Genomic DNA, 24405 nt, shown 5'->3' on the forward strand with positions numbered 1-24405 from the left:
GAAAAGCAGAAAAACACAATTAAAAGATAGATGTATATAGAAATATTTATAGAAATGAAGACAAAGGTCACATTAATCTTCAAAAAAATGCCCTGTGGATAGCTGCTGTTTGAAACTACTTTGTGAGACAGGAAGATTCTAGTGAGATCTGTGAGCACAAAGGAATCCATTTGGCCCAGCCAGCTATGTGAATCTTTCTATTCACAGAGTTTAGGTGTGACGAATAAATCACGAATAGTAAAGAATGAGTGACGCTTTTCATGACCTAATTTTTCTTTCAAAGATGGCAAGAAATGTCCAAGATGCTAACTGCATAGCTAGCTACTCTGACTGGTTTAAGGACGTGTCAAGTTAGTGTTTGAATTCTCTATCCCCTCTCGTGGCCAGCTCAGTGCAGATATGATGCCATTTTGTAAAAGCATCTCTCCAAACCTGAGCCTCAGTGAACCTACGACAGATGCATGCAAATAATCTAACTTGGGAAACCATTGCTGAGTCTCTCTTTGCAGAAGAAGAGTCCTTTCACAGGTAGAAAGAAAGCAGCATTTTCCTTTTCATATTTAGACATTTAAATGGGTCCGTGCCGAGCTAAAAAGGTGTGTTTCTGTGGATTTTAATGTGCATTACTCACTCTGTGTCATCAGCTGTGGGTGTGTTGTAGCTTTGGAACAGTGGCTGCATGAAGAGACCCAGAGTTCCCACGACACACACCAAGATGAAGATCCACAGGAACAGACGGTCTATCACCATGGCTACGTACTTCCAGTCTTCAATGATCTGAAACCAAACCAACAGCTTTAGTCAGACCAAATCATGATAATGAGTGCGTAGGTGTTTTTACCTGTTTGGGTCAGAAGAACATACGTTTCTTAATTACTGTGTCTATTTAGTTGCCCCAAACTGCAATTTTCAGGGGACCAGCAGAGTAGCAAATAGAGAAGTAAATCTATTCAGAGAAAGTATTAGTAATAATCAAAAGCAGTGTATTTTTTGAGTTTTTTTAGGCATCCCGGGGTGTAACAGTCGGGTATATTTTTATCTGTGCTGCAGATGGTTGACAGTGAGAGGAAGAGAGGCAACCTGATGAACAATCTGCCATGAGCAATTACAGCTGCAAAACATGTGTGAGAGTTTTATGGAAGTTAAAACCTTCTAGGTCAGGGTGAGTGTTCAGTCTGTTTGTCTTTATGTAAGCGTGTGTGTGCGGGGTTTTTTGAGGCTATCTGATAGGACAACTGATGACTAAAAGATTTGGATGGTGTCACGGAAGAATAAAAGCAAATGCTGAATGGTTTAATACATGACTTGTTCCGTATCTCATCATGCTCTGATAATCTCCTCGTTCCTCCTTGCTGCATCTCTGACATCATCCATCTCCATAATCTGCTTTTAAAGGTTTTTTCTGCACTTGTTCTGTCCCGATTGTTATATTCTGGTTTCTATTCTTTTCATTTTTCTAACCCATCTGTTCCTGCTCAACATCACATATCTATACTTTAACCGAAGCTCTGTGCTTGTACCCCTTCATCGTCATCTTCCGTCTTCATGTGTTCAGCGATGTATCTCACTCCGTCCACTGCCTCCTCCAGATCTGCATCCCACTGAGTGGCCAGAGGCCTCCGTAAGTCTGAAAAGCCACCACCCCCATCCGGGAGGTCGCCCACCTTCCAGCAAAACTTGTGCGCCAAGTCCTCGTTCACGTAGAAGGAGTCGGCGTCCGTTCGGATGCCACCAAGGCTGATGTTGGAGTACTGCCTTTTGTCCGTGCCGCTCTGGGAACTGTTCCTACAGACGGTACTCCGGCTGGCGTACTTCCGGCGGAGTTTATCACGGACATTGGAAGAGGCTGGGCGCCTCATGAGGAGAAAGGTGGGGAGGCTGACTAAGAAGAGCCGTTTGACCCAGTTGGGCATGTAGTGGGTGGAAGGGGAGCGGTGGTGCACGTTGAGGACGCAGACAGTGGTTACGATGGAGAATGTGACCAGCACCATGGTGAACATCAGGTATTTACCTGAGAAAGACACACACAAAGAGAAAACTTGCCATCATGTACAAATAACACTGCTGCCTATACTGCTCAGTTGTTATGTATGAGATCATTAGAGAATCATCATCTTTCTGCTCTGCTGCTCCAGTTTGAACAGAAATAGTTTCAATTTATGGATCAATTTAAAACTCTTCTACTTTGCTCTGACGTCAGTCTTTGTTCAGTTGTTCAGTCCACACTTCCTGCAGATATTTGATTTTAAAGGCCTAGCTGGTTTCTGCTTCTTGATGTGAAACAAGTCAAGGAAATTATTTTACTAATGACAGCATTTCAGGAAGACCACATCAGGACGACACATCATTTCAAGACCAAGCCACATGTCATTCTATTTCCCGCGCTGTGTCTAACACCTCTCGCTCTCCTTGTCTCAGTTCTCAACCCCCACCCTCCCCATCATTTTTTCTCTGTCTTGTTTTCTTTCTTTCACTTCATAAACCAGAGGGACAAAGAGACATAGCTTCCTTAGACATGTCCCAAACCCAAGTCTCTCTCCCTGGGTTCCTCTGCATCTAAAGACCAGCATTCAACATTTATCCATCCATCCTTTCAACAACTTTCATCCTATCTTCTTTATCCCTTCCATCCCTCCATCTATTTCCCTCAGCTCCTCTCAACCAGTAAACTACCTTGCATGCATGTTCACACATGGTCTTGTGTACACAGATGCATACAGATGTGCAACATAAATATGACCAACCTATGAGTGGCACTGCTAGAGAGGTGGGTGGCACTATCTTTGATATTAGCAGCAGGAACACAGTGAGCGCCAGCAGCACCGATATACACAGCGTCATCTTCTCCCCGCAGTCTGACGGAAGGTAGAACACCAGGATGGCCAGCGAAGTGATCAGCACGCATGGGATGATCAGATTAATGGTATAGAAAAGAGGCTTCCTCTTGATGACAAAGTCATAGGTGATGTCCAGGTAGGTGATGTCGTGGGGATCCTCGTTTTTGCGTGCCGGCAGTGAGACAATGTCCCACTCTCCGCTCGGTGTGAAGTCGTCTCGACTGGCAAAGTCACTGGTCATGACGAGGTCCACTTCCGTGTGGTCGTAGGTCCAGGAGCGGAACTTGAGGGTGCAGTTCTGCTGGTCGAAGGGGAAGTTCTGCACCTCGATGGCACAGGCTGACTTATAGATTGCAGGGGGGAGCCAGACGATGTCCCCTGTGTTGGAGACTACAGCGTTGCAGTAGAAAGAAACCTCGTATACACCATCAGCACTGTGACAGAGATAAAAGAAAAAGTGAGGATGCAGAGGCAGAAGAGGGCACGTAAAACACTGAGTTTACATGTTCTCTCTCCCTGTGTCTGCGTGGGTTCTCTCCGGGTACTCTGGCTTCCTCCTACTGTCCAAAGACATGATTGTTAGGTTCATTGGCGATTCTAAATTGGCCGTAGGTGTGAATGTGAGTGTGAATGGTTGTCTGTCTCTCTGTGTTAGCCCTGCGATAGACTGGCGGCCTGTCCAGGGTGTACCCCGCCTCTCGCCCAATGACAGCTGGGATAGGCTTTTCCAGGTCAACTCTAGACTACAAGCGGTTACAGAAGAGGAATGAATAAACAAGGTCTTGTTACCATGGAGAGAATACCGACCTTTCCCATCTTACTCGTTGGCCTAGTAATAATAATTAGACAAACCGAAGCTTTCCCTCATCATTGATCATTCACTCATGCTCTTCCTAGTAAAACGCATGTTTGTGAAAATTAAAAGGAAGAATACAGGAAAATCCCCCATAGATCAGACTCTAATCTTAGCTTCAGATTTTCTGCTTGTAAATCCTCGGTGGTAATGTTGGAAAACCTCTTATTACTGAAGAACAATGTACTGCAATCCAATAATGGCTGCTACAGATGCAGATTTTAGAGGATGTGATGTTTTTTTATTTTATGAATTTTTTTATTATTATTATTACACTGGTTCCACATTACATAGCTTGAACACTGACATGCAGATTGCTCTCCTCTGTGGTGGGACGACATGCACATACTTGTTGTAGAGCACTATATCTGGAAGCCAGATATGTTTGGATGGTATTCGCAGCTTCTTGATGCCTTCATATTTGTCTGGGTCCCATCTGAGCCTGTAGTCATTCCACTCCTGCGGAGGGAGAGACGGTCACAAACACACCGAAATATGCAACACAAAAAACTATGTGTGCACTGGACAGCCAGAAAGAGATTTTACAGTACCTGGGACAGCCACAGGTTGGTCGTCATTATCTGTTCTCTCTCGTTCTGCAAGAACACACCAGGCAGCTTTAATACATCGATCCATCATTTGTATTTTATTTCATGTTGTCTGCTAGCAGAGGCTTTTAGCAACACACATTAAACGCAAATGTCACAGTGCACCTTCAGGGAACAGATGCAGTAATGTGGCTAAATGTACACAACTATGACAAATTAAATATCAAATTGTATTTAGAAGCCTATTTTACATGGTGTAGTGACTTAAAATATGTAGATGTTCATAGTATTTAGGAGTCAAGAACATTATTTTTAAAACACAAAAAGCTGTACAAGTTTTTATTATTACACTATATTTATTCATTAATACTAATAGATTATGGGTAGATATTTTCATATTTAAGGGAGGCCAAGCAGTAGTGAAGCAGCCGCTACTGATTAAGAGTTTCAAATGCTGCCTTCAAATAGGGTCGTGTTTACAGTGTTCATATGAACGACATTTTCTTGTGGTATTAACAACCTTGTGCATAAGTGGTAGGTGGGTGGTAATATATTGTAATTGCATTCAACTAGAATTTGTGAGCTTGTGGTTAGGACATGGGAAGTTGTGTACAGAAAAAGGCTTGGCTTTCAGTTGGTAACATTGACTCTACGTTGGGAAAACACTGCCGTAAGGCACACGCCACAATTCGTGAACCTGGACCTAATCAAACATTTAGAGCAACGAGATTGTAGATACACAAGAGAGGATCATCTATGAGGACTCTTTTTGATTTTGATAGTCCTAACGGTCTCATCCTTTCATTATGCCTTTACATGTCCTACATCAAGTTATCTGGTTAAACCGTTTCCCTCCATGATATCTAGATAGCAACAGTTGCCTGGAAGTGGTGGTGTCACAAGCTACGACTGATGTTTCCACTTCGATGCTAATCATTTTGTGTAAATCCACTATCCACGTCACAAGTTCACGTGTATCATTTGAAGGTTGTAAAAGTCATACATTAATTACTCACTGATTAGAACACAAGAACAGGTTGAAATCATGAATGTTGTTTCCACATAGTAGATATTGCACAGGTGTTGATCGATGGCTGAATTCCACTTTTTCCCACTTTTTCTGTGAAGAAAGCCCTGGTATTGTGCATACTGACTGAAATTGTCACGCACTTCTTGGCAAAATGCAAATTGCTTCCCTCTAATCAGTGCAACAAAGCAAAAGAGAGACTGAGACCTCCATCGAGCCTCTTGTGTACGCCCACAGTGTTTAAAAGCCTAAGTCAAAGTCTAATCAGGCAGCACCTTCATGTCAGGATGAGTCGCACGGTTGTACAGCTTTAGCTATTCAAAATAAAATAAGACCAAACAAACACGTCTTCCCCATTTGAACTAAAGTAATGTACACCTAACAGGCATAACATTATGACCACCTTCCTACTATTGTGTAGGTCTCCCTTGTGCCTCCAAAACAGTTGTAACTCATCAGAGAATGGACATGGACCTTCTGAGGGTGTCCTGTGGTGTCTGGCAACAGAATGTTGTTAGTGGGGGCCTTTGGGTCCTATGGATTGAGGGGAGGGGCCTCTGTGGATCATCCAACAGATACTTGATCAGTTTGGGTCGTGTGTGTTGACCTGTTGGCCACAGTTGAGTTGTTCCTAAACAGTTTTTTTGTGTGTGTGTGTGTGCCTGTATCAGGCTGCATCCTACTGAGGATGGCTGCTGCCATCAAGGAGTGTCATTGCTATGTATGTATGTACTCACCACGCTGATGAGCTGAGACAGAGACACTTGTATGGAGATTGTGACCTGTTGGCTCTTATTGACAGCCGGTCTGATCAGTTTGTTGTAGCGCTCTGGACCCAGCAGGTAGTTCACCAGCCGCTCCTCTGCATTCTCTGCCCTGCTGCCTACAGGCAAAACAATTGATTGTGTACAATTTAAAAGCGCTAAAAGACTCATCTGAGATTAAAACCTTAATAACAAACAAACTGTTGTAAAGATAATAGTTCAAATAGAAGGTAATAACCCAGAGACACACAATGAGGATGGAGCAGGATGAAACTGCAAAAATCTGTTTGTCCAAATTACACATGCGGAGAGGCACTGCTGTGTGAGGCTCTATAATCCAGCATGGTCCAAACAAAAAGTGATCCAAAAAAAGGTGCAAAAATAAAGGAACCCAGCAGGAAACACAAGAAAAGACATATAGGGAAAACACATACAAACTGACAAAGGGCAATGGGCGAGACAGGGCTATTTACTGTATCCGCAGGGGCTGATGGAGTAACAAAACACAATCGCACACATGAGAAAACACAAGGTAAGCCAAACTACACAAAGACACAGGGACAAGAATCATTTCAAACTAAAATGGGACTTCAGTAGACGAAAAACAGCATCAAATTCCAACACTGGAACACAAACGAGTGTGTGTCTGAGTACAAACGAGCTGGCTGTGAATGACGAACATTTACCAAAAGGCACTGAGGCTGAATCAAGCGTTCTCAGAAAGTGCATCTTGCAGTCTGACACTTGACTGCAGGGTTTTAAAAAGACAAAAGAACAAAACATAAATTCCAGTCTTGCATCCGTCCCTGTGAGGCTATCCCCCAAGCTGTGTGTTTCCTCAGCCCTAAATTATTGGTTATGTAAAAGTGATTGTATGAATAAGTCAGGAGCAAAATGCTTTTGACCCACTCTCTCGGCTTCCGCTGCCATTATGTCTACATTGTCAAACAAACTGACAACGGTGCAGTGAGTTGTTTCATATCTCGACATATTCCCTCTCAGTGCCACATGAATTGTTTTTTTAAGATTACATACGGCGAAGGCTGAGCGAGCACGGATGTCTACTTTTTTCAGCGGCGCCCCGCTGTTTCAAGTTTTCGTGTCAGAGCGAATGCCAGGGGTTTCAGTTGAAGAGGAGCAAGTGAATCTATTAGGACTCAGTGAAAAATCTCCACTCTTCACTTTATTTCAACCTGACAGAATAAATGATTCGTCACCAAGTAAGAACCAGAGAAATGTTTGCATAAGGGAAAAATGTTGCTTCAGCAGAGCTCAACGACCTGTTTTAAGTGTATGAACACTGAATGGTAACACCGCATATACACAGTCAATTAAACTGCAATATAGCAAATAGAAAAGAGAAACTGAAGCTTAAATTTTATATTTTCTGTATTTTTAGGACACGGTTATATTAAGATAAGATAATCCTTTAATTTATCACCACTCTCTTATCTACATGGAAAATATGGAGCTTGAGTCACCAGTCGGTCAGCTTAGCTGTGCATAAAGACTGGAATCAAGCGTGAGCAGCCAACCTGGCTCTGTACAAAGTCTATCTCGTTTGTTTAATCTGTTTAACAAGGAACTATGCAACTGATTCTTGGCCATGACCAAAAACTTCCCAAAGATTCTCTGGCATTTACTGGAAAACTTTTTTTTTTTTAATGTATCAATTTTTATTTTTTTTTTATAACAGAGAAGATAATGGAAGTCACTGTTAAAGGAGTACTCCAGAGATTTAAAATTGCACTCCTGTAAAACTGTGATATGTAAAAGAGATGAAATGTCATGAGCAGGACCAGAGATATTTGCAATTTCTCAAAGTCAAGCATGCTTTCCTGCTAGGGTGGGAGCATGCTGGGTCCTTCAGAGACAAAGAAAGACTGATTCCTAGCATCCAGGATGCAACTGCACTTGTTTACTGAAGGCATTTTACAACCAAATGTCTTCATGTTCATCTTCTGTAACTACTTGTCCTGTGAAGGGTTGCGGGGCGGCTGAAGCCTATCCCAGCTGTCATTGGACGAGAGATGGGGTACACCCTGGACAGGCCGCCAGAGAGACAGAAACTCCACATAGAAAGGCCTGGATTCAGATCCTTCTTGCTGTGAGGCATCAGTGATAACCACCACTCCACTGTACCACCTAAATGTCTTCTTCAGTGCTAAATGACTGGTAAGGAGTTAAGGTTTCCTCAAGAAATGTCAAACTAGTCCAGCTGCTTTTATTTTAGCTCTGTTTTAGAGAACACAGATGATCATACCCACATGAGTCCTTCAGCAGTACCTGAACAAAACTAATTAATTTGATCCTAGACACCACAATGGTCCTTCAGCAGAACTGGATGATGCAGCATGACCCTCTCTCTGTCCCTCAGGTCTTAAGCGCCACAATCCCCGTCCCTTTCTTTTCTTTTCTTCCTCTTCCTCCTTTAATTACAGGAACACCCTCATCCCATCACCTTGGCCCCTTTTCATCCCATCCCTTTTCATCCCATCCCCTCCACCCCTTTTTATCCCATACCCTTCGACCCTTCTCATCCCTCCATCCATTCCTCTCAGGACCTGTCTACCAATAAACTTGTTTGCATCAGTTAAGGCATGGTCTTTGTTAGTGAACCTGTAGTTCGGTCAGAGACTTAGGAGTGTGATGTTTGCCTCAAGCTGTGATGGGGAGCACAAAAATGTCAAAATTATGGCTCCACACCTCCACATTTTTCTTGTTTTCAAACTTGTAGTCTTCAGGTCCAAATGGCATTCACTAAAATCCCATCACGTTTCAGACAGAGCCTGACTAAAAGGACATGATTATCATATCCATTCTTCATACAATTTGTCTTGCATATGAAGCAGTACCTCACTACTTTTGGATCGTAAGTAGCTTTCAGTAAATTGCAGATGCTACTCTTAATTTCTGAAAGAATAAAAACTCTCATTAAGGTCATTGTTCATTAACCTGGAACTGGTGTGCTTTATTAATTTTCACGTTTTACAACACCTTCAGTTAAAACAATGACGCTGTGACTAAGGACTCATGCCAAACACCATCACAAAGTACAGGGCCTTGTCAAATCTTCAGTGCTTTAGGGAAATGCAAACACTTACAACAACATGGTGGAAGACATACAGAAGTGCCATGTGCCCTCTAGGTGTATTATATCCTTTAAATCATTTAAATCTTAATTCCAGGGTATCTTTGCCTCGATGGAAGCTGCAGAATAATGTTTGTCTATGTTCCCTGTCGTACTTGATCTTCATGGATGTCTTGATGTCTTTGCAGAGCCAATTTGAGCATTGATAGCTCAGATTTTATATAATTTTTAAATATTTGTTTTAAAGACATACTGCAGTGTAAATCTGGCTAGGAAGTGAAGGTCAAACTGGTTTCATGAGTGCAAGATGTTTGACTCCACACATAAAGCCAAACCTGAATCAAGGTCAGGTTAACAAAAGGAAGCTTTTCTTTTAGGGCGGTAGTGCTCTGTCTCAAGGACAGGAGATGGTGCTTTCTTGGTGGGTGGGTATAAAATAGCCCTCTGTAAATTATTCAAAGGGCCTATCTGCCTTTACTTACTAGTGTCTCAGGAGTATGGACACTGCACACTCTCTGTGGTAGAAGTTCTTGTAAAAGGAGCCATTGTGGTTGATTTTAATTTCAAAACTCAGAAACACAGAAAAACACAAACATTAGCAGTTAAGACAGATTATTTAAGATAACCGTCACCATGCTTTTCTAGATAACATGATCTAAACACACAGGGGGGCTGAAAAGCTGTTGCACGATTTACAAATAAAAATACACTCACTTGCCAGTTCATTAGGTACACCAATGAATGCATTCTAATATAATTTATAAAAAAACAGTCAAGCACTAAATCTTGTCTTGATGAAGGTTATGGTATTCGGAATTTGTTTCAAATAACCGAGAGAGCTGTTGATTCAACTGTGTTTTAATTTTGGAGGATGTGGTTTGTAGTACTATCGAATTGTATTGTGATGTACTGACACATGTTTCTTCTATTTTGACAACCCTGTTGTAGTCAGTGGGCCAGGCTAAATAACAGAAACACTTTTGTGTTTAATTCAATCCAGTTTAACAGCACCGCAAACTACATCCTCCAACACAATCATCCAGTTGAATTACCACCTTTCTTACACTGTTAAACTGAACACTGTAACAGTCATAAAGGGGGATTTAGTGCAGGTCTGTTGTATAAAGAGTGTATTTGTTTTCTTTAGTATACCCAATGACTGGCAAATGAGTGGTTAAGTAACAGACATAACATACTTGTAATATTCTCTGTAGAAGTGTGGGTGTTTCAGCAGCCTGAAGATGATTTTTATAACACAAATTGCGTGACTTAAGGCAAATAGTGATCCCCTTTTCAAATTTGTATGAAAATTCAGAGAACGGAATTTTAAAAAGCGTATATTTGTGGTTCTGGCTTGAGGGAAGGTTTTCAGTGCTTCATCATCATAGTGCTTTGAAACTGTGAAATGAATGAAAGACAACATTGTAACCAGACTGTTTTGGCCTGTTCCGAGAGATTCAGATCAAGACTTTATGAATCCACACCAAGCCTCTGACTACAATATCAAATGACAAGATGTTTAAAGCTTTCGATGGAGGTAAAGCTAAGATAGGAGGTTAGCACCAGATTGGCTTAGTTCTTTGGGATTGTGCAATGATTGGCCCAAATGTTCTTTCACCAATCCTCCTGAACACTGAGAAATATTACAAGTTCACTCCCCAATCACCCACTCATCAAAGGATGAAGTAGATTTGTGCTGTTGGAATGCTTGAATGATTGCTGTAAAATATTTTAATAAGGGATAGTGATGAGGGTTCATAAGGAATCAGTACTTTCAGTTTGTCTGCCGAAAGATTTATTACAAGATTCATTTAACGTCCCAGAGAAAAGGAGCATTTGGAATATGGCACAGTGTTTGATTAAAAGGGAATAGCACATTGTGCCACCATTAATGTGAGTTAATGTTTGCTGATGGACACTTGGGACATCCATCAGGGCAGTTATCTCCTCTACACTTCAACACAACCTAAGAAAGTCAATTTTCTTAACTGCTGACTTCCACAGGACAGTGTTAACAGAAGTGTGTGTGTGAGAGAGAGAAAGAGAGAGAGAGAGAGTTTGTAGCTATAGATCAATAGATTTTTGCATTAAGACAAAATTATGCGTGAAGCAGCACCACAGAGTCTATTGTCTGAGAGACATGGTTCAGTTCTCACAGAAAATACACTTTAACACTTCAACCAAAACTACACGTTTTGCATCATTTAATTTAAATACAATTCATGCAAAGAATGTTGAAGTACTCACTTGTGAGAGAGAGAACGAAGAGCAGGAGAACTGTGCTGGTAGTCATCTCACTTCTGCTTCACCAGGCAAACTTGTTTCTTTCTGATATTGTTCTCCGCAAAAGACAAGGAAGATGATATTCCTTGATTTTTTTATTTTTTATTTTTTCTGTTGGAAATGTATTATATATCTATATATATGTTTATTCCAACTTGGCAGAGTAAGTCTTCCTTCTTACTGTTGCCACACGTGATCCAGTATTTCGTCTGCTGCCGGGATTTTACGCAGCTCAAAGAAAAAAAAAACAACAACAACAAGGAAACTTCTGCGAGAAGCTATAACAAATAGGTTACCTTTAAAAGATGTTTATTTGCCAAAGACAACATGGTGGTCCCTTATATCATCGTGCGTCGCTTTCCTCTGCAACAAAAAGCAACCGCTGTGACATTTAAAGCGCTCTCCATCCAAGTCCAGGAATCAAAATCAAAAATCAAAACCGGGTGGCAGCTTGTTTTGTTTTCATCACAAAATCCACGTTAAACTTCTTTTTTTTCTGTTTTTGTTGACTGGAACACCCGCGTTCGCCTGAAGTTTTCTTTCTTCTGATGAAGCGGCAAGAACTTGGTGCGTTACGGAACTGGCACAGCTGCTAAAGCTGTAGCGCGCAGATGTTGTGCATGGACTCCTCGGGGTTTGTGCTACAGCAGATGAAGTCCAAGAAGAGGCCAGGGACGTTTCTATTTATTTATTTTTTTATATAGAATCTCGTGCTGTGAGGAGAAGCCAGTAGGAGGGGGCTTGGAGAGAGGAGGTGTGTTCGTGTCGCTCCTCGAGCTTCGGACCGGAGTGGAAAAGATTCGCGTCACGGCTCAGGCTGATGTTCAGCTGCCACTCTGCTCTGGATGGCCAGCTTTTCTCCCAGCGGTAATTTGACAGCCTACTTTTTACGGTACTATGTACCCAAACTTTAACATACATAATGGTTTCTATAGTATATGACAGTAAACGGGATTTGGGAATGTGTACGTCCGTGCAGGCATATTTAAGATGCATTGTGTTAGAAAATTATTTCACTTCTTTAAGTGACATGAGTTGTAAATCTATTTAGAAATCGAACTGACAGACATCCTGAGTACCGGCTGCAAGCATAGGCTGCCATATACATGGAGACAGTAGAGATACAAAAATAAATAAATAAATCCAATCCATGACAATATGATGTGACAAGAGAGGGACGGAGACCTGGGCCCTCTTTAAGAAAACATACACGGTAGCCTGTGATCATCTTATTACCTTAACATTCTTCTATTTTGTGCATATCTGTCTAGGAGGCCACAGCTGTAGAGTATGGTCCACTTTTTTAAAATGCCATCTGTATTTGGCGTGACAGGATATTTTTCTGCACAGCTACCACTTCCAGATTTAACATAAGTCTTGTATTTGTGTTCACAGTCAGTTACACTGAATTACACACTACTGGGAACTAACGGGACCAAAATATTGTTTATTAGTACCCTGATCAGGCATATCATTATGACCATCTGCCTAATATTGTGTAGGTCTCCTTTGTGCCTCCAAAACAGTTGTGACTCATCAGAGAATGGACATGGGCCTTCTGAGGGTGTCCTGTGGTGTCTGGGAACAAATTGTTGTTAGTGGGGCGTTCGGGCCCTATGGGTTGAGGGGAGGGGCCTCTGTGGGTCATCCCATTTTTTATTTATTTTTTTGTGATACTGTATTGATCCCACGAGGGGAAATTATTGAATAATTTGATCAGTTTGAGATCTAGTGAATCTGGAGGCCAGGTCAACACCTTGTGCTGTTCTTCATGTTTTCTGAGTTGTTCGTAAAAAGTTCTTTGTGTGTGTGTGTCTGTGTCTGTGTCAGGCTGCATCCTGCTGGGGATGGCTGCTGCCATCAAGGAGTGTCATTGCTACGGGGTGGGGGTGCCTGGTCTGGTCTAGGTGGGTGATACATGTCCAAGTAACATCCACATTAATGCCAGGTCCAAAAGTTTCCCAGCAGAACGTTGTATTGTCACAAGATGGTCAGTGTTATTCACTTTATATGTCAGTGTATACTGTAAACACCATCTATGACACATGCACACTAAATAATCCTTCATTAGGTGTATTAACATGCTGTTACATCTACAGGTGAAAGCCAAGTTTGTGGCAAAGGTAAGGACTAATTACGTTTTTAGGATAAATATATATAAAGTATACATTGCAGGATTACTACTGAATAATATTGGAATTGTACTTAATATTATTCAGTGCTGTTGTCAGAGGGACTGTAAACAGAGAAAGGGAAGCCAGCGTCTGCAGAAAATATGGCTGCATGCTGAAGAGTGGTCACTGAGCCAGAAATTTTATTTTCTTCTTTCCGTCAATCAAACACAGCAGCCATTCTTTCTTTCAAACTTAATGTATATTTTGTTGTGAAACTGATATACAATAAGAGCCAAAGTCTGTGGTTTGTCTTAGTCTCCTGCGTCAGAGGTCTCAGAATACTCAGCTGTGGGGCATATACTACACTGTACGGTATGTTATGTGCTGTATATTATATTTATGTGCGAGAGTTGAGCTCACATAAGAGTACTTTTAAGAGTTGGACTGGGTGAATGTGGCCATCGCAGTAAGAGGAGAGTCATGTCACGGGCCACTCTGCTGCGAAAGCCACCGTAAAAAGAGACGAACACTTGAGTGCGAAAGCAATAACGCAGAGAAGACACGGACATACTGAACCTCTTTTAGAAATTTTTGCTTGTAGCTCATGAATAAACCATTGCAGCTTCAGCAGAAAACAATCATACATATGGGTTTGTATTCTTCTTTTGTGTCATTTTTCACATATTTTTGATGCAGTAGGATGTGAATCCATGCATACATAAGATAAGATCCCAAAACAGAAACGCTCATGTCAAAACAAAAACAAAAAAACTGATGAGAGATTTAGCCCTGTGCCTTTACTGAGGGGGCTAGCATGTACATAAATCCACCACAATCCAGGCCATATAACGAACACATTACTCCCGTACACGGCCCAGTGGAGATTTCAATCTGCTGTAATGGAAGCGAGCGTCTGCTTCAGTCAAGTTAACTGACACATGGGTGCCACATTTTACAGCCATGCACAACACCCTCCCTCGCTAACTCTGCTGCTCCATCACTACAACTGTCTCACACAGGCAGGATTCACACTGATAAATACAAGCGCCAAGAACATAGAACATATCTGCCGCATTTATGCATTTAGAGCATAGATACAGTATGTGTGGTGGGATCAAGATCAATAAATCAACATATTACACTGTTAGCTCTGTACTTTTCTGTTTTTATTTTTTCATTTATCCAATTTGTCAAGTCTGCTGAGTGTGTGTACAGTTATGTGTTTAAAATATTGCTAAGGCAGCAGTAAATAACCTTCCTTCCCATTCATAAACACATGCTGAGTGAGTGCACTAATATAATGAAATGAGTAACTCTAATAGAGGGGGCCAGCACCCCATCACCAAATGAATTTACATGTTTATATACATTAATGCACAGTTTCATTTTCAAATGAATGAACTTTCCAAGAGATCATCAGGGTCAGAAAATACACAACCGATGTTGAAGCTTGGTGCGATTCCACTTAACGTTCGTACCTAACACGGAGACATCATGTCTTCAAATTGTATCTACACGTACCTACAAGTGACAAATACCGTGTCTTAGCAAGAACTACGCTACAGTTTTGAGTTAACACATATCTGCACTGCCTCTCCTGAATCTTCACTGATACGAAATGACGATCCAGCTGAAGGAAGGTGTTCCCATTTGAGATATTTCTGTAAAATATTTACATTTAAATCCCCTAAATTTCTTGAAGGCGATTGGCTTTGAGGCTATCAAGTTTGTGCGTCACAACTTTTATCATGTATTGTGACCTCTTATGACCCGGCTCCAGGGCTGCAACAGAGACAATTCGCCCATAACAATACAAATTGTTTCAAGACGCTCTACAGAACCCAGAACTTGAAACGCCCCCGAGCAAGCACTAAGGCGACTGTCAAGAGAAAAAAACTCCCTTTTAACCTGAAGAAACCTTGAGCTGAACCCAGCTTATATGAGGGGACCCATCTGTTTCATGGCCAGCCAGACAGAGATGGAAAAAAGTGAGAGAAGAGAGGTGAAGAGAGCAGCAGGAGGAGCAAAATGACATATATCTGTCAACATTACCATTATAGGAATAAACAAGAGCATAGCATAAAACCATCAGTGACCATAGTAGTCATATTACAGGTGCGTTAGCTGGTATAATGTATAAATATAGGTAGGAGAATTATGAATTCAGGCAAGAATGGACAAACGTGAACCCTGAGGAGGTTGACGGGGCCAAGATCACATATAAGTAGGATACAGCTCCACAGATCAGAAACACATAGCTTCAGGCACAAGAAGACACTCACAAGTAGATGAGGGAGGAGGGGAGTGAAAGGGAGATGGAGAGACAGAGTAACATTTGATCTAGAGAGATGGCAGCGTTGCAAAAAATTGTCTACTTCAGTATAAATTAAGTGTAATATAATAATGTAATATATATATTATATACACACTGCCTGGCCAAAAAAACAAGTTGCCACTGAAAAAAGGTCACACGCTCTAATATTTTGTTGGACCGCCTCTAGCTTTGATTATAACCCTCATTCACTGTGTCATTGTTTCGATAAGCTTCTGCAATGTCACAAGATTTATTTCCATCCAGTGTTGCATTCATTTTTCACCAAGATCTTGTATTGATGATGGGAGAGTCTGACCACTGCACAAAGCCTTCTCCAGCACATCCCAAAGATTCTCAATGGGGTTAAGGTCTGGACTGTGGTGGCCACTCCATGTGTGAAAATGATGTCTCATGCTCCCTGAACCACTTTGAGCTCAATGAATCCTGGCATTGTCATCTTGGAATATGCCCGTGCCATCAGGGATCCATTGATGGAATAACTCCTAATCTCCTTAGATGTTTTCTCTGCCTGATGCATACCAATGATTTGACCCTTCTCAAACAGACTAACATATTTTCCACGACCACGGGATGTGTCTTTCGACATGGCTGTTTAAGAAATGAAAAGCTACTCATTGCATCAGTTGGGGTTAAGTAACTTGGTGCTAGCTGAAAGCTAATCACCCATGCAGTAATTATCCAATAGGAGGCTCGTATCTATTTGCTTAGTTAAATCCAGGTGATGACTTTGTTTTTGGCCAGGCAGTGTATGTATGCCTTAACCACACCATGTCAGATGTGGATGATCAAGACAATTATGCCCACAAACCTCTATTCCATTTCATTGGGTGTCCACTTTTGGATTTGGTGGCAGAGCTGAAGGTAAAGTAAATCAATTAAAGGAGAGCATGAGTCTGATGACAGACCTGATGCATGGAACAAGCATCTCAGGAGATGTGCATTAACGTCGCAATAGCAGGAGAACAGACGGCAAACTGAGTTGAATGAGAGGTTGAAGAATCTAGATAGAAAATGAGTCACTGAGGTTCTACTGAGTGCAAACTATCTGCATCAGCTGAGCTTTGACCCTAAGATCCCAAAACAAAGTCACTGAGGGCTCATGAGTAGTGATGCAAAGGTTATGTTCAGGGCAGACTGTTCAAGGAAGCCACTTAACCATCTTGAGAGCATATGTGAGGTTGCTGCCTGACATCCAACAAGATATGTACAACTCAGCCGGAGGGCTGCAGGGCTAGGGAAGGGGAGATCTGAGCATCATGGGCTTACTAATGGTAGGTGTGGGATGTTGTGTTAAGGGAAAATGAAGAAATCTAGTGCTCTCTACCACATACCTGATTATTATCAGATCAAAGGTCATTGGTTCATTGTATCCAGCATTTAATGCTCCCAACTAAAACACCAACAGTCTGATGAACCTCTCTTTCGTCATTTATTTCCAATTGTCAGGATTCACATTTTTTGTGTATGAACCATTATCTAGAATAAGCAATTAATAAGCAAAAGTGCAGACATAATGCAAATATTATGGAAAGCCTTAAGAGTTTATTTTACAGCAACATATGTTACAGATACAGTGCAGTTAGTCTTATGCTACATTATGACATGAATGTATGTTTTATTGACTCTATGTGAATAATTGATCCCTTTTTTTGTGGTTAAAGTTTAGATTGGCAGAGTCATATTCCAAGTTTCCATACACCAGATGAAACTATATATGCTGAATGATGTTCTTGTTTTTAAATTGTCCAAGACCAAAAAGTTTAATTGCTACTACTAACAAATTACATTTCCCTATGTCTTGGAAATGCTCCATCTCGTTTAGGTGGATTATCTGACTCTTGATGCAAACAACGCCTACTGCTTTAATCAGAGTGGAATCATTCAGGAGAAATTCAACCAAGGATAGCTTCTACCTGTCTTTTTCATGACCTGTTTGAATGCTTGAAATATACAGTAGCTTCTCCAGTATTAAATCTTATTCTTGTTATCAAGTTTCACCATTTCAACATTCAATGTCATTAAATTGAGGACAGTTCCCACTAGATGGCCGCAACTGTATGTGCGTATTCAAAACAAAATTAAATAAAATACACATATTTCCATTTAAGCAAATAAAGTAAAAACTCTGCTGCTCAGGAAGGCTTTGTTGTCCTGGTTCCACAGTAATGATGAAACAGAACAAATCAAACATTAGATCCTTGCAATTAATCATCACTTATTGTGTTTTTAACTTCCTGTATTGTTTCTCAATGTTCTTTGTCAGACTGAATTCAAACACATTCTTGAGAGAGAAACAATGCACAGCTCAGTGCATATATCTGCTGATAGGGACCTTGTGATGAGGCCAGAAGCTCCTGAATAGCTACTAAATGAATCCTGAGGTAAGACTGTTTGCATGTGTTTGGTGGCCAGAGGAAAATTATTTTCTCTGACAAGATGAATTCAGAAAAAAATACTTTGAAACAGATAAACAATGTAGATAATATATCTACCCGGCGCCTCTCTAATTATCATTCAGCTGAGATTTACAAGAATCAAGGAATACACTTATTTATTAATTAGCTAAATGTGATTCTAGACAAATCTGTTTAAAAATAACAGTCTGCTGCTTCATTCCACTCGCAAACAATGAGCTATAAAAAGTGTCTTGTTTATTCTGACTGTGTACTGTAGCCGTCAGAGAATTGAAGTAATCTCTGGAAGACACAAAACATAATGATTCCTGGGAATGCGCGGTATGTGTTTCTTTACGTTGTGCTGTGTGGTTTCAGGTGTAGCAAAGGAGGAGAAATAAATCCCTTAAACTTACAGCAACCACTTGACAGACAGCAAAACAGAAGCATCCCTCACAGGAATCCCAATACACCGTTAAAACTAAAAGAGTGGTGACCATTCCTGTAGCCAGGATTCCTGGTTCTCCTGCACTGGCTACCGCCACTGTCACACTCCAGAGGAAACACACAGCCGTGTAAATTATCATCACAGATGACCGTTAAAGACAAAATAATGCTTGTGTTTTCAAAAGAGGAAGGCAGCCAGTATGAAACTAACCATGGATCACAAGTGAGACTACCACCAGCTTGTGCCTGTATGCTGATGACACAATACTACACATCAACAACAACTGACACCAAACAACAAACACAAGACATATTTCAAGTCAAAAAAGTCACATGACTGTCACTTACCCAAGGGTAAATACCTCTGTTGTCACCCAAGTGTCGGCCAATTCTCCGTAGTGATGGCTGTCACCTCTGAGTTTTTCCAACCCAGTTCTTACACCAAAAAGCAGACAACTTTAGCTGCGTCATTTTCCAGTGTCACCGTTAATGACAAGACAGGTACTGATAGATGGTAATGAGATAAGCACTGTCATTTCATATTGGAAAAAACTGTCAAAAGGCCAGGGTTTGTAAAGATGTTAAAAACAATTGATCTGCAAATATTTTGGTAGCAATACCCAATTAGCATAAGGAATCATGAGAGAAGTGTTGTTTTATTTGTTTTACTCAACAACAGATCAATAACTCTCTCCCTTCCCCGTCATAAAAGGGGTTTCTCTCTCACAGATCAGTCATCTTTTTGTTAGCCTCAGCACTGTTTTTTTTGTATCTCTCATTTGGTTATAAATCGGTAGTGGGCGGATGTGGACCTAGGTAAGTCTGGCGTGCCCTAGTTCCTTCCAGTGTACAAACACTAGAGTAGTTGGTTGGTGCCACCCTTTGTATTTTTATTAATTTAAGCTGTTTTAGCGAAGTGAGTCAGGCTCTTGTTTAGGTTGATTGTTATAGTAGGCAGTAGGTTTTTAATAATAGGTAGTCAGCCTAGTTTTTTGACCACTTACCCCTCCTCTCCCCAGCTTTTATTTATTACTTCACCTGACTTCAACTGAATTGGTGGTTGTGGTGTTGCTGTCCCTGGCAACCTAGAGGTCCCTACACCTCAGGGGTGTAACACAGCTTTTTTTGCTTTCACAATGCGAGTGTGTGCAAGAACATACTCAAAAAGGACCACTGCCATGAACATCAGTTTTACGACAGTGTCCCAGCTGTCCTCTACTTCAACAACGTAGCTTGCAGTCATGAACATCACTCCTACTGGCAATAAGCTGGAATGGAAACAGGAGAGTATCAAGTTAAGGGAATACCATATTGATTTAGATGGAAAGCATGTTAACATGAAAACAGTTTCGCAGGAGAATGACAGTTTGAAACTGCTTGCTCTTATGTGTATGATGCTTAGCGTCTGCTGGTAAACAATACAAAATGTGGAGATAGGGATGTTTTTTTACATGATACTGACAGAGTTCGAGATTGTCTGTGCCATATTATCATTCTGACTACATGTTTGGTAGCCTCATTGATGTAGACGACACATCCACAAGGAGTTGGCCTTTTCCTCCCATACTCCTGAGGGACAGTCCAAGAATAAGTGACAATGCGATCAGCCCCAAAGTACTGTACTCAATGTGTATGCCCACGAGGAGCACTTCTGGGGTTTTCTGAAGCAAGGTGCGAAACTCAGAATGGCCTGATGGCAACTCAAAACAAATGAATTTTCACAGTGATGAGTCAAAAGTGTCGTACCATTTCCAGGGTGGCATTGTTATCGTCTCCTTCAATGTTGAACACTTTCTGCCTTTTGTACTAAAGAAAAAAAAACACATCATGAGTATAAGGATGTCTGCATAATCTGTATATTGTATCAATAAAAAAAACATGTTGAAAGGCAGCCTGAATCATGTTTTGTGGTACTATGTTCCTATAAAGATTCTTTATGGATATTTATGTAACTCCTTATATACATTATTTCTCTTAACAATTACACTAATGGATGCCGTCTCCAGGTCATTTAAAGGATTCTGCTGACTGACTGAAACCTAAACATCTTCTGGGCGCACTGTGAAAGCACACACTTTCTCCTCACCATATTAGATCCAACAGGGCATCCACTGAGGGTAAGGCTTCCTCGTCATCTTCATCATCATCTGTTTCAACTTTGACAGGCTTATTACTCAAGCCAGGCTTAATCAGCAATATCAATAATAGCCCCAAGACACACAATCCAGGGTTAAACAGAGACATGCATTACTAGTAATGACAAACTCACTCACTTAAAATATCAGATTGGACCACAATTAAAACTAATGTTATAATTTGTACAGTACCATTGGTTTATTAGCACTTTGCTCTACAAGTTATAAAAAGTGATTTTATCTTTTTTCTTTAGTTGTTCCGAAACCGTTCTTTGTGTGTGTGTCTGTGTCAGGCTGCATCCTGCTGGGTGTGTGTCATTGCTATGGGGTGGGGGGGGCCTGGTCTGGTTTAATGTTGTGACTGATCAGTGTAGATATTAGGGGTAAATATTTCAGCAACAATAGACATCATGGCTTGCAGGAAATAAAATCAGGAAATTTGGGTTTCTTATGTAAAAATAAAAACGATGCTTAATGACTGATGCTTGTGACTGTGTCTGTGTACTAACGTGTTAGATTGGATGTACAGTTGTTGTCTTACCTATGACAAAGTATATTACTGCACGTGCAGGGATTTTTCTGGAGATGCCTACACTCAGACTACAAACTCCTGTTAAAATGTACGATAAGGTGACATTGGTAAGGTGTCATGCAGACTAAAGGATACAGAATCAGTCAAATCAGTCAAGTTTGGCTACATCATAGTGTTATAGTGACACTATATACATCACAAGAATGGCAAGCTTATGTGTGTTGAAAAAACTTATTGTTAGACACTACAGTATGTAAATGACTACCCACATTTCCACCAAGCAACTCGTATGTTGCATGTAAATGCAATGTGCATAAAATGCATGTGCAAGTGACAGCAAGACAAATGGGCTTGCGCTTCACCTGTTATCACACTTGACATTATGATTGGAACGGTAACCAGCTCGAGCAGCCGCCTGAGCAATTCTCCAGGGAAGCCGATGTAGACTTTATTGCGCTGACAGACTGCAGTAGGTCTTCAAAATCATGTCCAGTTTCACACCTTTGAGACAGAAACACAGCAATAATAAAATGTCAGCACAAAAAAGGATTAAAATAGTTGAGAATGTGGATACAACAAACGACAGGCTTGTAGATTTAGAGCAGGACTGCGTGTGCAAGTGGGAGCATATCAAGGTTTAAAATCAAAAAGCCCTGAAACGTGCTCAATCTATTAGGGTAAACGCAACGGTTACGACTGTCCACTAGATGGTGCTGTTTAACCAGGTGTGAGTAGCCACCGTTGGCTACACCGTCATGAAGGCCGCCATGTTTAAACCTCAGGAGGATAGAAAAAAAGCAACCCGAGGTGGTCGCCATGTCAACAGGATGAGGGATTTTAATGTCTGTACTGACCATGTCCCCAATAAAGCATTTATCCCATATATGACCATTCATTTATTTTATCTTATTTTAGTAAACCCTAGCAAATAGCAACTTTTTTTTTGTATTGTATTTTTTACTAATGAGAGTGACATAAAACATATTTAATAGGTATGCTTTTAGATGCTTATATTTAAACGCATTCAGAGCCAAGATAAAATACTATACAGAGGCTAAATATAACCTTATTTTGGAATATTCAAACTGAGTTTACACGTCCCCAAATTTAGCTGCACCAGTTTTATCGATAAATGTATTAGCCGGTCCCGGTTAGCAATGAGAGACAGTTCTTCAGTTAATGCAAGAAGCTAGTCTTAAGTGACTAAATCATTTCAACACAATAGTTACCGACGATAACGCCGACAATGCACAGAATTGTTAATATATTCCTTCTCTGGACACGATCAGTGCAATGTTTTATGCCAAAGCGCCTGGAAATGACCTACATTTTCTCCTCCTCTAAGAGCAAACAAAGTCAGGTTAGCTAGCTAGCTAATGCTACACTTAATGGCAAAGGTGGCTAAAATACGTGGATAAATTTGATACCAAGATTAAATTCAGTTAATTCTACAATTTAACACTAAGCACATTTTAAACCAGTACTCATCGAGAATTTTTGGGATTTGAAATTGTCGAATTCTTGAAGACATGTATTTGTCATGTGACGAAAACAAATTAATAACTCGGAGACAGACACTACAGCTGACACTGGCTCATGCAGAAACTGCTTGGTTTTATTTTTGTTTATTTAATAAGATTAATCTACAACACATTTGTTGTAGCAGATTTGACTGAAGTAAACAGACACACTGTATAGACAACTGAATGTGAACTGTAGGCATGTCTGGAGTCAGGTGGGAACAGCAGCTCCTAATGACAAGTTTGAAAAAAATAAATCACCTTTTATTTTAATGTATGGATGCATGAATGATTTTCCAAACAATCTGAAACCATTAATCTGCCTTGATTGATACTACACTGATTTACAGTCACTGTAATACACCGATTAGACATAACATTATAACCACTGACGTGCGATGTAAATAAACCTTTAAAGGTTTATTGGACCTGGCATTCATGTGGATGTTACTTAGACATGTAGCACCCACCTTGACCAGACCAGGCACCCCCACCCCATAGCAATGACACAATCTGACACAAGTACACACACAAAGAATGGTTTAGGAACAACTAAAAAAAATAATAATAATAACAAGGTGTTGATCTGGCCTCCAAATTCATTCGTTCATTCATTCATTCAGTCATTTTCTATAACCACTTGTCCTGTGAAGGGTCGCAGGGGGGCTGTAGCCTATTCCAGCTGTCATCGGGCGAGAGGCGGGGTGCCTCCAAATTCATTAGATCCCAAACCAATCTGTGGGATGCACTGGAATAAGTCTGATCCACAGAGGCCCCTCTCCTCGACCCATACGACCCAAAGGCCTCCAGCCCTCCACTAACAACAATCTGTTGCCAGACACCACAGGACACTCTCAGAAGGCTCATGTCCATTCTCTGGTGAGTCACAACTGTTTTGGAGGCACAAGGGAGACCTACACTATTAGGTCATAATGGTATGCCTTATCGGTGTACATACTTCAGTAAATGGATCGTTTTTCACAGTTTGACAGTTCTCCAACTGCCTACCCACTGTTTCCTGTACATTTGGATTGTATTGCTTTGTAAAATAAGTAAATAAATAGACACAATTCACTGAAATGACAAACTTGTTGGAAAGTGTTGTCAGCTCTTCATAAATTATAGTCAGTTTGAAACAGACATTAAAGCTGCCTAATGTAGCAGTTGCTTGGATTTATTTTTGTTTATTGTGCGCGATAAATCCACAACACTTTTGTTGTAGCAGATTTGACTGTATGAAACAGGCCCACACGGTGTATTGTCCATACACCATGTTCAGCCAGTACAGGAGAACATCATCCAGTTTCATGTTAGACTATTCTCCTGCTGCTAAAACAGCAGTCTTAATGGCATGTTTGTTACAACAATAAAAATATAAATGACAGGATAACAGGATTCCCCCACGTTTTTTTCTATTTCCACTGAACCAGACTGATTGATAATACAGTGATTGATGTGGAGCAGTGTGTGTCCTCTTCAGTAAATTAATCTTTTTTTCACCTTGTGACAGCTTGCCAACAGTGTAC

At 40.8% G+C, this 24405-nt stretch overlaps 1 protein-coding gene and 1 pseudogene across 2 annotated transcripts; both read right to left on the reverse strand.

The window, feature by feature from the left end:
- Positions 1 to 94: 94 nt before the first annotated feature.
- On the reverse strand, positions 95 to 11631 carry chrnb5a (cholinergic receptor, nicotinic, beta 5a). The gene is made up of 7 exons (XM_084558110.1): positions 11368 to 11631; positions 6003 to 6148; positions 4242 to 4286; positions 4040 to 4149; positions 2745 to 3271; positions 1521 to 2011; positions 95 to 777 (listed from the first exon to the last, which is right to left on the reverse strand). Exons 1-7 carry the CDS (start codon positions 11411 to 11413, stop codon positions 628 to 630), a joined length of 1515 nt encoding a protein of 504 aa, XP_084414236.1. The 5' UTR covers positions 11414 to 11631; the 3' UTR covers positions 95 to 627.
- Positions 11632 to 18493: 6862 nt separating this feature from the next.
- On the reverse strand, positions 18494 to 24188 carry LOC311494674 (excitatory amino acid transporter 3-like; annotated as a pseudogene). The gene is made up of 9 exons: positions 24148 to 24188; positions 22589 to 22671; positions 21645 to 21860; positions 20779 to 20876; positions 20571 to 20613; positions 20439 to 20498; positions 20176 to 20392; positions 19853 to 19960; positions 18494 to 18845 (listed from the first exon to the last, which is right to left on the reverse strand). The product of its transcript is annotated as an excitatory amino acid transporter 3-like (transcript).
- Between the last annotated feature and the right edge of the window lie 217 nt (positions 24189 to 24405).

Source organism: Chelon labrosus, assembly GCF_963514085.1.
Source record: "Chelon labrosus genome assembly, chromosome: 2".
Classification (NCBI taxonomy): Eukaryota; Metazoa; Chordata; class Actinopteri; order Mugiliformes; family Mugilidae; genus Chelon; species Chelon labrosus.

Coding starts and splice junctions, on each gene's coding strand:
- chrnb5a (XM_084558110.1), bottom strand. CDS start 11,413: ATGACTACCAGCACAGTTCTCCTGCTCTTCGTTCTCTCTCTCACAA. Junction 6,149..11,367: donor CTTCGTTCTCTCTCTCACAA/GTGAGTACTTCA, acceptor TTTTGCCTGTAG/GCAGCAGGGCAGAGAATGCA. Junction 4,150..4,241: donor CCAACCTGTGGCTGTCCCAG/GTACTGTAAAAT, acceptor CTCCCTCCGCAG/GAGTGGAATGACTACAGGCT.